The sequence below is a fragment of the Colletes gigas genome, unplaced genomic scaffold, assembly GCF_013123115.1.
Source record: "Colletes gigas isolate AHSC1104 unplaced genomic scaffold, ASM1312311v1 Colletes_gigas_Sc00089, whole genome shotgun sequence".
NCBI lineage: Eukaryota > Metazoa > Arthropoda > Insecta > Hymenoptera > Colletidae > Colletes > Colletes gigas.
The window spans coordinates 146,037-162,511 of record NW_025106717.1 but is presented as its reverse complement, the minus strand read 5'-3'; the positions used below and the strand labels follow the sequence as shown (position 1 = coordinate 162,511).

At 37.4% G+C, this 16,475-nt stretch overlaps 1 protein-coding gene across 2 annotated transcripts in view; it reads right to left on the bottom strand.

Annotated features, from left to right (window-relative positions):
• LOC122404010 (transcription factor cwo) overlaps positions 1–16,475 on the bottom strand; it is a 98,854-nt gene that overhangs the window by 35,972 nt on the left and 46,407 nt on the right. The window contains exon 2 of one of the 2 annotated variants that reach the window (XM_043407857.1): positions 9,859–9,988. The exons of the other annotated variant lie outside the window; for it this stretch is intronic. Within the exon in view, the coding sequence (XP_043263792.1) occupies positions 9,859–9,988 (130 nt within the window). The remainder of the gene's footprint in view (positions 1–9,858; positions 9,989–16,475) is intronic. 2 annotated transcript variants of the gene reach the window in all.

The following is a 16,475-nucleotide window of genomic DNA, read 5'->3' as shown; positions in this document are numbered from 1 at the left end:
TCGTCATCGTTCCGTTTCGCAGTTTCGATGCAAAACCGACGAACGGATGTTATGGCAGATGTTTGTCTAACGGATACATAAATTTCTCAGAACGTGATCAAAATTCACACAGGATCACTATTCATCAATATTCTAAACGTGAACGTAATTAATTATCACTAAAAACAGTATATTAATAACACTTACGTTTAAATAATCACTATCGTAAAAATACAAATTTTTATTATTCAATTGGATTTCACGCTTACTCTTTCAGACTTATAAATGTTTTCGTATTGTACGCAAGTGAAATCAGATTATAAAAATCAAAGCTAGCGAAGAACACGGTTCAGTATACAGGGTGTTCGACCACCCCTAGGAAAAATTTTAATGAGAGATTGTAGAGGCTAAAATAAAACAAAAATCAAGAATACCAATTTGTTGATTGAGGTTTTGTTAAAAGGTTATAAACAAAATTACCTAATATTCACCTAAAATGATTGCAATTGACCCCCGCAACAGAAAATAATTTTTTTAGAACGATTTGAAAGTTTTCAATTACGCCGAAAAATTTCAGCACCCTGTGGAGTTTTCTTAAAACTTCGTTTTTGATTTTTAGTAATTTTGTTTGACGCCCAACAGAAAAGTTGTCTAATACTTTTTTATAAGTGCTGATGAGCTCTACTTGAGAAAAAAGTTTCATTGAAATATATTCACTATTGTAGGAGTTATGATTGTTTGAAAATTGGACCATTTTTATGGGATTTTTCTCATTTTACGGGATTAAGAAGCAACTTTTCGAATATTTTTGGGACTTCTACATATTCTACACTAAAATACGCGTCGTTTGCTTTTTGAAACATTAAAATCGTCCAATCCGTTCAGAAGTTATAACATTTTAAAGATTCGCATGAAATTTCAAGGCAACATTTAGGCACCTAATTCGATTTTCGGTAATGAATTTTTTTCTTGAAAGTGCGTCGGAATTCGAGGATATTCCGATTCACCAAAAATGATTGAAATTTATCCCTGCGACTAAAAATAATTTTTTCACAACGATTTGAAATTTTTTAATTTTGTCGAAATATTTTCCGGTCAATATGGAATTTTAAACGTTAATAGCTTTTTAACGAAACCTCAATCAACAAATTGATATTCTTTATTTTCGTTTTATTTTGGTCTCTAGAATCTCCCATTCAAATTTTTCTCGGAGATGGCTGAACACCCTGTATAGAGATTTAACAAAAGTGTCGAGTAAATACTTTTTACCCAACATTATAATTATTACGAACTGACTTTTTTCCATGTGGATTTATAAATCTAAAAAAGTAAGTGGTATTATTTAACCCATTACAACAATTACATAATAAAAAAAATGAAAAATATACAAATTTTATTTCTCTAGTTTCGATGGTTCGTTTACCAAGTCGATGCTGGTCGTAGATAAGACCAAGGTTCGGCTCAAGCAAGGAAGTAGGGATAACTACATGGGCAGTTAAGCGGACAAATTGGCATACACTTAAGCGGGCGCCGCTGTGCTCGGTTCCGCGTAGCACAAACGTTATTCGTCGTTCGCGAATAAAGTTTCGCGCGAATCCGCTAGCGGGTAAACATTTCTATCTGCCTTTCTACTTAACTCCGGTGGCAATTTACGCGGCTCTTTGATCGTCGGTCCGCAACGAGGCTGCAACGAGCAAACGACGAGGAAAAAAGTGTTTCGAGTGCCTCTCTCGCTCTCCGTGGAACAAGCACACGTGCGTTCGAGTCACTCGTGCGTGCACCGGTCGCAACGGCGCATGCGCATCGCGGGCACGCAGCCAATTGTGCAAGCTGCCTTGAATGATCGTTCGACGAGACGCGATATCCGTGCTGCGTTGTCCCGATATCGAGCCTCCCTTGCCAAAAGTGGCGTTTGACGATCCACGTTCGACGCCAGACGACGTCAGATTCGAACGTGTACGTTGCACGTGATTCGATGCAATTGCAGAATGAACGGTGCATTCGTTTCACGACCGTGCCGCATGCTCGTCGCGTGTAAATATTCATGCCACTTCCTGCGGATCTACGATACACAGCCACGTTTTCGACGAAACGTTCTCGCCGGGATAAACACTCGCATAGATCGCACAACGTTAAAGGATCTTTTCCGTTCTCCATTTTCTCCGCGCGTTCCTAACGCGTCGAACGCCTCTAGGGGGCAGGCATTCTAACCTCAAAAAATTCCAAGCGTTCCACGCGTTCGATGATGTACCTTTTAGTTTACAGAATTCCCAATTATGATACGTGAGTAAGCGTTTTAAGGAATCAGTCGAAGAAATCAGACATTCATTATGAATGATTGATGAAATATTACGTTGGTAAATAAAATCAACGTGAACGGGTTTGAAAAAGCAGAATACTTTCCAGTTGTAGTTTCTAAGCTTTTCCTTTTTTTTACAATTTTCTTTATTACTGTTGAGAAATGCAGTGTCGCCATCTACTAAACTCCCGAATGGGACTTCCCCGCGCGACGCCTGGAATGTTCGTAGTACTCGACGATGAAACATCGTGTCCCTTTTTTATTTCCGTAAAAGTTACACTATGCGGTATTAAGGGACCATTCTACCTTGTAGGATTTAAAACATCGAATTTCTTTTTGCGTTTTCTTTTAGTATGTAGTCTCGAAAATATATCTACCAAATATTAAATTGGAATTTGAAAAACTAACGAAGTTATAGCCTGCTGAAATATACCGTGCGCAGGTATAACAACTGGACGTAAAACTTCATAGCTGTTTTTCTCGAAACTACATTTTTCGGCACTGCGTATGCGATAACGAAAAAACTATTCAAAATATCAACATGAAATTTATACAGTATCTTTAGAACTGGTCTCCCTATAGCATGAACTAGGATAATAGCGATATATGCAATACTTTTTCTTTTATTAACAAAAAAGCAACCGAATATATGAAAATATTCAGTATTTTTTCGTAAAATAGCTGCCATCTTGCCATTTTTTGTTTTTTTGAAAAGATCCGAGTTCATGCTATAACCACACTCATCTACATTAAGAATATCGTTGGTTTTTTGATTTCGGATAACTTGTTCGCAAGATATCACATACGCAGTCAGGCGCCGTTCGTAAAAACTGTTGTTTGTTCATCAACAAAAACAGCGTAATCAATAGATACTATGCATTGCAAAAATTCGTAAATATAGCTAAATATATAATAAATGTAACTAGAAAGTACGAAACTAATCGCTCTTTAATAGCCCGCAAAAAAAAATCACAAAGAAACATGTATTTTTCCCTTAAAGTAATAATAACTACATCAAATACGTTCGTGTTAAAACTATAACAATTACTTTGACTTGTTTTTTAAATATTTTTCTTCTTTCGTGATTTCGTTCGCGTTTAATTACCGCGCGAATCTTTTTCTGACGCGTTTCAGCGTCCGCCAATGTCGTCGTTCCATATTCTCTGCATCCAAAGGACGCCCGTAATAATAATCCCTGAAAACAATTTTTCTCCATCGTATTTCGCGCGGTGCCCTTCGTTCCGACGGGCACTGTTAATTTTCTCAAGGGAAGATCGGTCCCGTTTCACACGCGGAATGCAGCCTTCGTCGTCTCTTCTGCGTTGAAAGCGGTAAACAACGCATCGCGGGAGAGCTATAAATATGAACACGAACGAGAACACGCATCGTAGTTTGTCGCCGTGAGTTGTTTTCAAAGTTCGATCGAGGTGAACGACGCGTTTCTTAGAAACACGACGATCGTTCGTAGCCGTCAGCTGACAAATAAAATTGCTGATCCGTGGACGCAAGACACTTGTTCGCCATGCAAACGAGCGTGGACGACGGTTGCGTTTAACAGAGCGTGACGAAGATCACGTAACGCGTTATCTTGTGACGTATCAGCTGGTTTTGGTGACGGACGTCAGGATATTCCTGTTGACGTACGCTTCCTGCTCCAAACGGAACCGAAAAAACCGCGACGACGTCACGGCGTTCGAATACGGCGATTTAAACGCGAAAAAGTACAATCTTTTAACCATCTCCAATCATTTTACTTTAGATGTCATTCAGTTTGTAAATCTTTGAGGATCTTCGTTTGAAACATTATTTATAAATAGCTTAATTTTTACTCAGAAACTTGACGTTTCTATTCTTCTTGGAAAATATGTGTTTGCAGTTCATATTTCTCCATCTGGGAAATGATGATATTACTATAATTTCATTTTATTTTAGAATAAAAGTAATCGATCGAAATTTATTATAATTTCAAATACGGGCAATCAAAAAGAACGTGAATTTTTGAAATATAGGTTATCAGATTGTTCATTGTAGTTTCTCTGAAAATCAGCTACTACTTTTTTAATAATATAACTTTAATGTTAGCGAATCCTATTCTTATTATTCCTATTTTTTATTATTTTCTTCATTATTTACATACAATATATAATAAAAATGTTATGCAGCAGTGAAACTTTTATAACAAAACACATTTCTTGTTTTTCCTTTAATTAAATAATTCAATTTTTATTTAACATAAAATAATATAAAAATTATTAAGCAAAATTAATGTTAACAGTGTTAATAATCGTTCTATACAATTGTTTTCAAGGATTTATGCACTTTTAAAGTGAAATATAATTTTTTGCGTTTAAATCGCCATTTTCCAGGACTATGGGACGCTAAGAGACGCTATATTGGAACTCGTTTGTTTGCGGGCTGCAAATTTCCTTTCTCGATTTAAAAAAATTATCAACACATCTTTCGCTCGTTTATGCATCGTAGATAAGATTGTTTAAATTATTGTTTGTTTCTGGTAATATAACTTTGATAGTCACAGAAATAGATATGAACAACCAAAATTTGTATCGTCAAATGGTTGAAATTAAAATTGATCGTATTGCTCGATTTTTAATTTCGTTTAAATACACGAATAATGAATCTTTTTGGATTCATCGTATTATGGCCCTATTGAACTCTATACGAAATCTACACGGTGTCGCAAAATTATCTCGTACGTACAACGCGTACGTAACCCTCGCGACGTCAAAATAAATATCTCGTTAAAAGCAAATAACTTCGTACGACGGATATTGCATTAATCTTACTTTCGCGTCGTGTGACCCAAAAATCGTACCGTCCGGGCTCTTAATCGTGCGTCGAAACGCGAAATTCGACCGAAGGATGCATTACAGCGTCGTCGCCAAACGGAGTCGCGCGCCAACCTCGCGTTTGTAACAATTCGAATTATTTGTACACGACTTTAACAGGTGCGTCGATCAACGTGGACGTGTTTCGCTCGAGGCACACGCTTTTGGCACCGATAGCCCATAAATATAACGAACGTAACTCGAACCGTTTGAATGAAACGTCAGAACAAAAGGAACGTAGTGCTTTCTTTCTTCTCTTTGTTCTTTCTAAAACACTCTATATCAAATCCATATACATACTTAACGTTCGATTTAATTCAATCAACGATCTTAATAAAAACATTTAAATATAGAGGATATCCGTGCGCCAAATCTTATAAAAATCGACTTCGTCGAATAAATCTTGATCCCCCCTCCAAAACACGTTCATGTAACGTTCGCGCGTCCTCGAATGAACTTGTTACAAGTCGCCGGAAACTGCTCGAAATAGACGCGAATTTATAGGATCGGCGGTTGCGCGCGCATTCCCGCCGCGATGGATCCGATTTCGCCCCCGTCGAGATGTCACAATCGTCGTTTTCGAGAAACGTGACCGCCATCGCCGCGATCCGGCGGTTGCGTCACCGACCGATTCGACAACACGGAAAACCTTTCTCTATGTTGGCCTAAATACCGGTTCCTCGACGGCGTTCGTCGCGTACAGATTTTGGCGCGGCCTTCCGGTCGTCCACGACCACGCTTACCGAGAAATCGGGCTACGTCCACGATTACTCAGCCTTCCACGAAGACGACACCGACGATTGCGCCCGCAGAAACAGCTACGACGCTTGGGGAACGCGATTATCAAGCGCCAAGTATAATTATACGCGATACCGATGCGTGGGTGGAGGATTCGACTTCGATTTCATCTTTCGTTTCTAACGAGACATATAATACGCAGAAGTTTTTTAAGATTTATCACTATATCCGCTAAACGAAAGTTACTGCTAAATATTTATAATTAAGTGGTCATTCTACCTTGTAGGCACGAAAAATACATGTTCCTTTGTGATTTTTTTTGCGGGCTATTAAAGAGCGATTAATTCCGTTTTCTTGTAGATACATTTATTATATACTTAGCTATATTTACGAATTTTTGCAACGCATAATACCTATTGATTACGCTGTTTTTGTTGATTAACAAACAACAGTTTTTACGAACGGCGCTCGACTGCGTATGTGATATCTTGCGAACAAGTTATCCGAAATCCAAGAACCGTCGATATTCTTAATGTATATGAGTATGGTTATAGCATGAACTAGGATCTTTTCGAAAAAACAAAAAATGGCAAAATGGCAGCTATTTTACGAAAAAATACTGAATATTTTCATATATTCGGTTGCTTTTTTGTTAATAAAAGAAAAAGTATTGCATATATCGCAATTATCCTAGTTCCTGCTATAAGGAGACCAGTTCTAAAGATACTTTATAAATTGCATGTTGATATCTTGAATAGTTTTTTCGTTATCGCATACGCAGTGCCGAAAAATGTAGTTTCGAGAAAAACAGCTTTAAAGTTTCACGTCCAGTTGTTATACCTGCGCGCGGTACATTTCAGCGGGCTATAACTTCGTTAGTTTTTCAAATTCCAATTTAATATTTGGTAGATATATTTTCGAGACTACATATTAAAAGAGAACGCAAAAAAAATTCGATTTTTTAAATCCTACAAGATAGAAAGGTCCCTTAATTTTAAACCGAAACTAAATTTTAATATAAAATTTTCGACGAATTAAATTCCCCCATTGTAAAAGAACAATTTTCAACGCGATGGTTCCAATTCTAAAAGCAATGTGTACACGCGGGAAATTGGAATATCAACCCTTCGTATAATACGAAAGTTACGTCGGTTGAAAAATGGCGGCGCTTGGAGAACGCGATTATCAAGCTCCAAGTATAATTATACATACGCGATACCGATGCGTGGGTTGAGGATTCGACTTCGATTTCATCATTCGCTTCTAACGAGACATATAATACGCAGAAGTTTTTTAAGATTTATCACTATATCCGCTAAACGAAAATTACTGCTAAATATTTATAATTAATTTTAAAACCGAAACTATATTTTTCGATGAACGAATTAAATTCTCTCGTCGTAAAAGAATTGTAAAAACGATGTGTACGCGCGGGAAATTTGAATATCTCCCTTCGTATAATACGGAAGTTACGACGGCTGAAAAATGGCGGCGCTTGGAGAACAGGGTTGCGAGGGCCTGAGCGTTATTATAATTAAGTGTAATTATAGAACGATGAAAGCACGATGGAGGGTAGAGAGAAACAATCGGAAATACGATTCAACCTAAAGCCTAGGTTGAACTTGTGTAACAAACGTAACGATTTCGCCCACTCGGTTTCCACTTGTGCAACAGACGTAACGACGCTTCGTACAATAATCTGTACAACTATTGTTAGTACAACTGTTCGAACGATAATTATAAAGTGGGGCTCGTTATATAACTTATTGAACAACACCTATGCGTTAAGTGGCAGTTAATCGTTTAAGAGGATCTTCTACGCTCGAACCCTAACGAAAGGCGGTTATTTCTCGAATTTTTTATTCAAACGTAATACGTTTTTAAGCTTTATTTATTCAAACGTATTACAAGGAACAGTATTTTATTAGGAAAATATGTCAATCTATCGAATGGACAAGAAAAACGGATAAAGAAAAAGTAACATTAAAAATGATTGAAACGACGACATTAGTGGCTACGATAATTAAAAGAAAAACCTAGCCTACCAATTTATCGTACATAATTATATACAATTCTTTATACATTTATATAAGGTTTATATTAAATATTAAAAATGCAAGCCTCGGTGATTGTTGATGGCTTTCGAACATATTAATGGTACTGAAATCGATAAAATTTTGATTTTTCTGCGAGTCTCTGAAAAGTTTGATGAACCCTGATTTATGACGAACGCGAACGCTATATGATAGATTAGATCGTCGCGTGTATGGCCCCCATAAAGCCTCCAGAACAGAACTAAAGCGATTTTTCGGTGCGAGTAATGTTTAAAAAACACCTATTTTTAAACGTTCTATGCTTATTTGCGCCACGGGTTACACAAGTAGAACCGTGGCTTAAGGCTAACCGGGAATCGAGCGCAGGATGATGCAACACTATGAGTAGCGCAGCGCAGCATGTTTTCCATTGCTCACCGCACATTGAAATACAGCTTCTGCTTCATTAACTGCTTGGCATAGATTTTATCGATTATCAGTCCTGTCAAATTACATTATTGTTGTATAACAATGTATTAATAACAGCTTTGTCGACCTAGAGGAGCAATACACTGTTTTCTTTATTACACAATACCGGCTAAAACCCGGAGAAACTCCATTTTGGGAAAGTAAATGTTTATGGAAAATACTCGTGACTAAGCTTTATTGTAATAGTTATTTTAAAATACTGTACATGTAAAATTAACATCCTTAATGTAAACAAATTCTAAACGTGATATATGCAACGCAAATAAATAAATTTATCTGTGGTCTACTTGGGGTTTGTAGAAAATAAAAAGTATTACTTGCACCTTTCCCAATTAAAATAGATTATTAAAATAAAATATTAAGATGCCGTTTGAGGATAATTTTTTTTACAGACTCTAAACTTTCCCTTTTACTAGATAGATATAGAACCGAATTTATTTATGTTACGAGTTCAATGATTTTCCTAACCAGCAATTTTTGTTCACTGTTTCGAAAATTAATACTGTAGAACACTGATCAGGTGCAGGGAAATTGCACCTCGTTGTAAGCCCCACGTAGACTTTGCATTAATCAGTGGCCATGCGAGTGACGCAACAATCTGTGACGTGTAATTATTCTACATTGTTTAAAAAATCCCATATTGCATCATTCCGCGTCTAGACTGAAGCCATGCTTTGTTGTCCTTCGTTATTTTATCATGGTTAATGATTAAATAGCTTTCCCTTATTTATTATATATCGAAAAGGACTGGTCAAAGTGGTGGAAATTCTACTCGCGAGCGAATCCTATGGTGAACTGTTATCGTGAACCGCGGAAAAGTGACGCATGCGAGTATGGAGGTTCGTGCAATTAACGAGGCAGACCGATCCGAGTAAGAGGATAATTGACCTCTCGTGCTAACGTCGGTCTCAAACGGAAGACTTCCACTTCCAATTTCACTTGTTGCTAAGTGACCCAGTTTTCAACATAGCGCGACGGAACGAGGTTCGCATGCAAGTGTCGAGGTTCAACTGCATCGCAAATTAACGCGATATAGTCGCGTTGAAAGAAGTTACAACGAGTCGAAGACAAAAAACTGGACTGCAACTATCGTGAACCGTGGAACAGTGAGGTTTCAAACACGACTTTCGTATCTTTTTATCAAGACTAGACTGCGGATCTTTGTGCAAATTCATATTTTTATTAACAGAATTAACGAATTGGGACCTTTGTAGAGAATTTCTTATATTACTTTCTGAGAATTAAAATTTCTCGTAAATGCACAAACGTCCACAGTCTATTTACGACCGTGTCCAACGAGCTGTTCATCCAGATCTTCGATCTTTCTAATGAAGCTCTTCCAGTCTGTTCCCTATTTAAACGTATAATAGGACTATAAAAGACATCCTCGGACACGTTTAAATCACATACATTTCGTTCGTAGCCTTTGTACGCGTAACGAGACACGTGTAAAACATGCGAATCAATGACTCACCCTAGAAACCTTCTTCTTGGTGTAAACCTCGTCATCCTCCGAGGCCGTGGCAAAGTTCAGGTTTCCTTCGCAGTATCCGGCGCCTATTCCCATCCTGTATATCTCGTCCTTGCAGGATCTACCATCCAGACTACAAAGAAACAATGTACCATGCACGTTTGAATAGCCGTCGATCGTTGGACGTAGCGGGTTGAGTAACAAATTCGTACAGATTGGTTCGGTGGAATGGCGACTAATATTACGTTCGTATAAATAATGCATAGGATCCTGCGTCCTGTTTTACAAATTGCATCATCTACCAAGAAGTTTGTGCATTCCGTTCGCGTACGAGCACTCGTTTTTACCGTTGGAAGACTCTGACGCACGATTTTTCGTTAATTTGATTTCTACTATTGACAAATTAGAAAATATCACTGTATCAATTTTAAACTCTAACTTTCACCTGTTACCGAAAAGTTTATTTTTTTTTTTAATTATACCAAGATGAATTGCAATTTTTTCTTTCACGGAGGAAATTATTGCTTGACCATTAACACTAGAACTACCAAAGCAGTTAAAATGACCCAGTCATAATTTCCAATAAAATTTGTACAAACTGCAATTTTCTGTAAGAAAATGAATAAATACTTATTTTTATTGCATTATACATTTCTTTGTGTATCTAGTGTTTTAATTTCTTTGGTATAAATAAATACACTATAATTGTCGGTAGTTCTAGTGTTAAAAAGTTCCTTCCAATATAAGCATGCGTATTAATTCTCCTCAATTAACACTAGAATTACCGACAATTCTAGTGTATTTATTTATACCAAAGAAATTAAAACACTACATACATAAAGAAATGTATAATGCAATAGATATAAGTGTTTATTCATTTTCTTACAGAAAATTGCAGTGAATTTTCAAAAATACAGTCAAGTAAATTTTTTACAAATTTTATTAAAAATTATGACTGGGTCATTTTAACTGCTTTGATAGTTCTAATGTTAAACACGAATAAACTTATTGCTCCGTGACATTTAGCCGTCTCAATTTTCGCGACACGTTTACTTCGCGAATGTTTGCTTTTCCAGAAAGTTTGTAATTGCCACGGCGTGCAGGATCGAGTTAAATATCGCTGGAAGGTTTCGAAACGATCTAGGGAATTTTGCAGCGGCAGTCACGTAAGGATCGCGAATTCCTGTCGAGATTGCACCGTGACGCATGGTGTTTCGTCGAAAAGAAATTTTCCGCGACAGTTCCGCGAACAATAGCAGCAATAGCAAAAAGGATGTCGTGTCCGAATAACTCTCGACGCTTTCACATTCGCGCGAGTCTCGACGGGACGTAGGCTCCATGAAAAATCCGTCGCGAAGCTTTCAAAAAAAAAAAAAATAGTAAACGATAGAGTTAAAAATCAAAAAAACTTTTAATTATTATTTTGAGTCCAAAGTCGATTCGTTTTTGTTATTAACACTCAATTTGGAGTATTCCAGATTTCATATTTAAAATAACAGAAATCGTGTATATCATTTTCCCAATGGTAAATATAGCCAATATTACGGGTGTCGAAATTTAAAATTGGAAAATTGGGTTTCCTGGGCAATCTTGGCCCGCTTTACTCCGAATAAGAATGAAAATTGAATTGCAAACCGTTCCCAAACTCTCGAGCGCTCCGATCGAACTGGGAAATCGGTGGGTTTGGAAGGCCGAAGAAAATCGATGGAACGCGTTATCGAATATTGGAGAGCCGTTAAATGAAATCTCGACCCGTACAATGGGTTACAGGTGACGAGCACGTGTTCATCGATTAGCTCGCGGCTCGTGGAATTTCTCGAGGCGGAAACGATCGGTAGCCAGCATCTAGCACGCCCACGGTCGTACCAGACTTTACGTAACGCTTAGCTGCGAGCGTTTCAGTCAATAACCCGGCACACTGCGTCCTCTGCCCCGTTATAGATTTTCCGCCGTAAATAGAATCGACGGAAAAGTCACGAGTCCCCGCGCATTATTGATGACTCCAGCAATGTCGTTTCTCATAAAACTTGCACTTGGCACACCGTGTGCTTTCCGCTCGTACGCCGCGGCGGCTTAATGATCCTTCGCCTTTCTCGGTACATGAATATTGAGAAGCAGCCTCGCCGGTTCCCATACGTTCGGTATTCATCGCTTCAAGAGCGTAAATAGTTTGACCACAATAACGACGCTAGAGCCCTAACGAGGCGAACCTCGCCACTCTTCTCTTACGCGTTTCATCAAACTTTACACGCTTCCACCAGTCATCCTTCGTCCCTCGTCCACCCCCACCCTGGGTCACTTCTGACCCATGTCATTTATGCACATTTTTACAAAGTTTGATCAAACGTAAATTCTGTAAAATTGTTACATTAGTAGAATCGTAAACTTTGAAAAAATCAGGAGCTGTACGGTGAAATTTTTAATCACATGATTTGGATCATTTTTTACCCATCTTATTTATGCACAGTTTTATAAGTTTCGATCAAACGTAAAATCTGTAAACTCGTTACATTAGTAGTTCGACAAACTCTGAAAGAATTCAGCAATTGTAAATTGAAGTTTTTAATTACATGACCTGGCGTCATTTTTGATCCATCCCATTTATGCTTATTTTTATCAATTTCGATCCAACAAAGAATCTGTAAATTCATTACATTAATAATTTGACAAATTTTGAAAAAAATCCAGCAATTATACGTTGACGTTTTTAATCACATGACCACGTCATTTTGTCGAATATATCTTCGTATCATTCCTTGTAATTCGACTTGAAAACAAACTTCAAATATTGGTCGGAACGATGGTGAAATATATTCTGAACAAAAATGTACCACACCATAGTAACATATATTTCTATACATAATAGTTTTGTTTTCAATCAATATCAAACAGTGCCAAAAAAAAATGGCCTCTCGATGAAGCGTTTTTCTCGAACACATGAAAGTTTCTCAAACATATTAAAGACCAGTTACAAGGTTTTCCTTTCGCGAAGAACAAGGAAGCGATGGCGGCTCAAGGGGAATCAAATAAGAAGATATTGCCTCCACGGGTAGTAAATCGCTGACGCGTTGTTTGCCGATCGCGCGCGAATAATTAATTGCGTGGAAACTTTAGCTCGGAAGGCGTCAATCGATCTGAGATAATGGAATAAACCGTTCGACGAGTGCCCACCGGTGTTTTCCAAACGATCGAAACGCTCGACTCTTCTAGACAAACATGATTGACGTCCTCGGAGACGATACGCGGGCGGCTTCTGCACGTGCTAATTACTATGCACGAGTAATTAAAGCTCTCCGACGCGAACGACTAAATAAGTTCCTCCTATGACTCTAACAATACGCTGCTTCCACATACATTACTGGCTTCGTGCGCAAAAATACACGCTACAAACTTGGTCTAAATTTAAATAAACATTTTTGACCATTTTTAAATTCCACTCCTACTGTTTGCATTTTTAATTGCTCAAACGCTATAATAACTGCTCTGTACGAAACTCGAGAAGCCACCATAAATTTTAAAAAATGTTTAACATTGTTTTCCTTGAGAACGAAACCTCGAACAAAAAGTTTTCTAAATTTTCGATCCATTTTATTAGCCACAATAATAATTCTCATACGTTAGGTGTACGTTTGTACGTTCAAAGACACATTTGCATGGCGTAATATATTTTAAAGTCTACAAAGTTGCAGGTTTAAAGCGAAATATATTTCCACGGTTAATAAACTTCGACGACTAACGTATTAATAGAAACGTTCGCGTCGACATTTTTTCTTTCCTGTCGTGTCCTTCGTTTTGGAAAACAAACACCGTGACATTAAATATATTTTGCATCGTGTGTCGCGCGAAAGAATCCGCAATTTGCAATTTTGCGTGGCAACAATGTGAACAAGGCTGCGCAACGAGGCGAACGCGTCGCCGCGAAAACAATGACCGAATGCAAAATCTGTCGGCTGACGCGACGGAAAAGCGGGGAATATTCGATCCGGGACGCCTTGCACCAATAATTAAATGCTCGTCGGCGATTGTACTTGCGCGAAACGTGACGTTGGAGACAAACACACGCCCGGCCATCGACGTGTCGAGGTTGCACATAAAATTTCCCCGACGCGACACGTGCCGAGTTTTTTCCTGTACAAGTTAAACATTGCGTCGATCACGTAACGCGGCGCGACGGTAACGTGAAATTCTCGCGACGGAAAGAATGAAAAAAAAAATCCGAGTTCATTTCCTATCGCGACACGCGCTAACTCACTTATCATGCTACGTATAAATTAAAAAAAAAACAATTTTCAATTCGATATAAATTCAGTTTCTCGTGCATTGAGGTATTTAAGGGGTTTAAATTAAAAATAAAATTTGGTAAGGGACGTGTCATATTGGATACAGTGGCCTCGTTCGAGTCACCAAAGTGCAGCTGCATATTGGGAGCGGTCAACTTTTGGGATGGGTTACCACTGTGGGGAAAAAAACACATATTACAGGGATTTCTTTACTATTTCTATTATGAATACTCTATCGGGTTTGTAATTAGGCAATTTGTCTGTTAATATTAAAAAAATATAAAAGAAATTAATTTCTAATAAAATAGAAGTAATAAACAACACTTGATACTATTGTTAATGGGATAGCAATAGGAGATGCACTGTGGTCGAAAGTATAGGCACATATAACGATAACGAGCAGAAGACTTTATTATACAGGGTGTTCGGCCACCTCTAGCAAAAATTTTAATGAGCGATAGTAGAGGCCAAAATAAGACAAAAATCAAGAATACTAATTTGTTGGTGGAAGCTTCGTTAAAAAGTTATTAACGTTTAAAGTGCCGCTCTTACTGAATTTTTTTCTCGAAAATGCGCAAGATTTCGGGGGTATGTCTATTCACCAAAAATTACTGTAATTGAACCCTACAACCGAAAATAATTTTTCCACAACGATTTGCAATTTTTTAATTTTCTCGAATAATTTCACACCTTCTCGATTTTTTTTCTCGAAAGTGGGCAGGATTTCGTGGGTATGTCTAATGACAAAAACTGATTGTAATTGACCCCAGCAAACGAAAATAATTTTTCCACAACGATTTGCAATTTTTTTTCTCCGTTGAAAAATTTAGGCACCTAATTGGATTTTCAGTAAGGAATTTTTTTCTCGAAAGTGCGTACGATTTCGGAGGTATGTGTAATGATAAAAAATGATTGTAATTGATCCCCGCAACCGAAAATAATTTTTTTAAAACGATTTGAAAAATTTTTTTTCGCCGAAAAATTTCAGCACCTACTCGATTTTTTTTCTCGAAAGTAGATAGGATTTCGGAGGTATGTGTACTCACCAAAAATGATTGTAGTTGACCCCCGCAACCGAAAATAATTTTTCCAGAACGATTTGAAATTTTTGAATTTAATTGTTAATAACTTTTTAACGAAGCTTCCATCAACAAATTAGTATTCTTGATTTTCGTCTTATTTTGGCCTCTACTATCGCTCATTAAAATTTTTGCTAGAGGTGGCCGAACACCCTGTATAAGGTGAAACACATAATGATCTGTTACGTTGTGTCTGGACGCGAACTCGCGACGATCTGATGAACGCACGGCACGGTGCTCGTCTTAAGAACGGTTCGATTTAACAATCGACGATCGCCCTAACCGAAAAGGGCGATTGCACGCCGTGTGCAAACCACGACGTGTGCAACGCTGAACCGTTAACGGATTCCGTCTCGTGATATACCACGAACGGTTTCCTGTGACAACAGATACAATAAAAATGAAATAGAAAAAATTCCATTCATAGCGAACGAACATACTGTACGAATACGAGTGGAAGTAACTAAGAAGCACACAAATTCCCTACAGTTTAACACTAGAACTACCAAAGCAGTAAAAATGACCCAGTCATCATTTCTAATAAAATTTATAAAAAATGTACTTGACTGAATTTTTGAGAATTAACTGCAATTTTCTGTAAGAAAATGAATATACACTTATTTCTATTGCATTATACATTGCTTTATGTATGTAGTGTTTTAATTTCTTTGGTATAAATAAATACACTATAATTGTCGGTAGTTCCAGTGTTAAATTAACACTCCCACTATTATCATTAAGATACTGTTATCCGTAAATCGCATCTTAAATTTAATATAAATTCAGTTTCTCGTGTATTGAGGTATTTAAGGGGTTTAAATTAAAAACCAAATTTGGTAAGGGACGTGTCATATTGGATACAGTGGCCTCGTTCGGGTCACCAAAGTGCAGCTGCATTGGGAGCGTTCAACTTTTGGGATGGGTTACCACTGTGGGGAAAAAAACACATATTACAGGGATTTCTTTACTATTTCTATTATTAATACTCTATCGGGTTTGTAATCAGGCAATTGTTGCCTGTTAATATTAAAAAAATATAGAAGAAACTAATTTCTAATAAAATAGAAGTAATAAACAACACTTGATATAATAAAAATGAAATAGAAAAAATTCATTCATAGCGAACGAACATACTGTACGAATACGAGTGGAAGTAACTAAGAAGCACACAAATTCCCTACAGTTTAACACTAGAACTACCAAAGCAGTAAAAATGACCCAGTCATCATTTCTAATAAAATTTATAAAAAATGTACTTGAC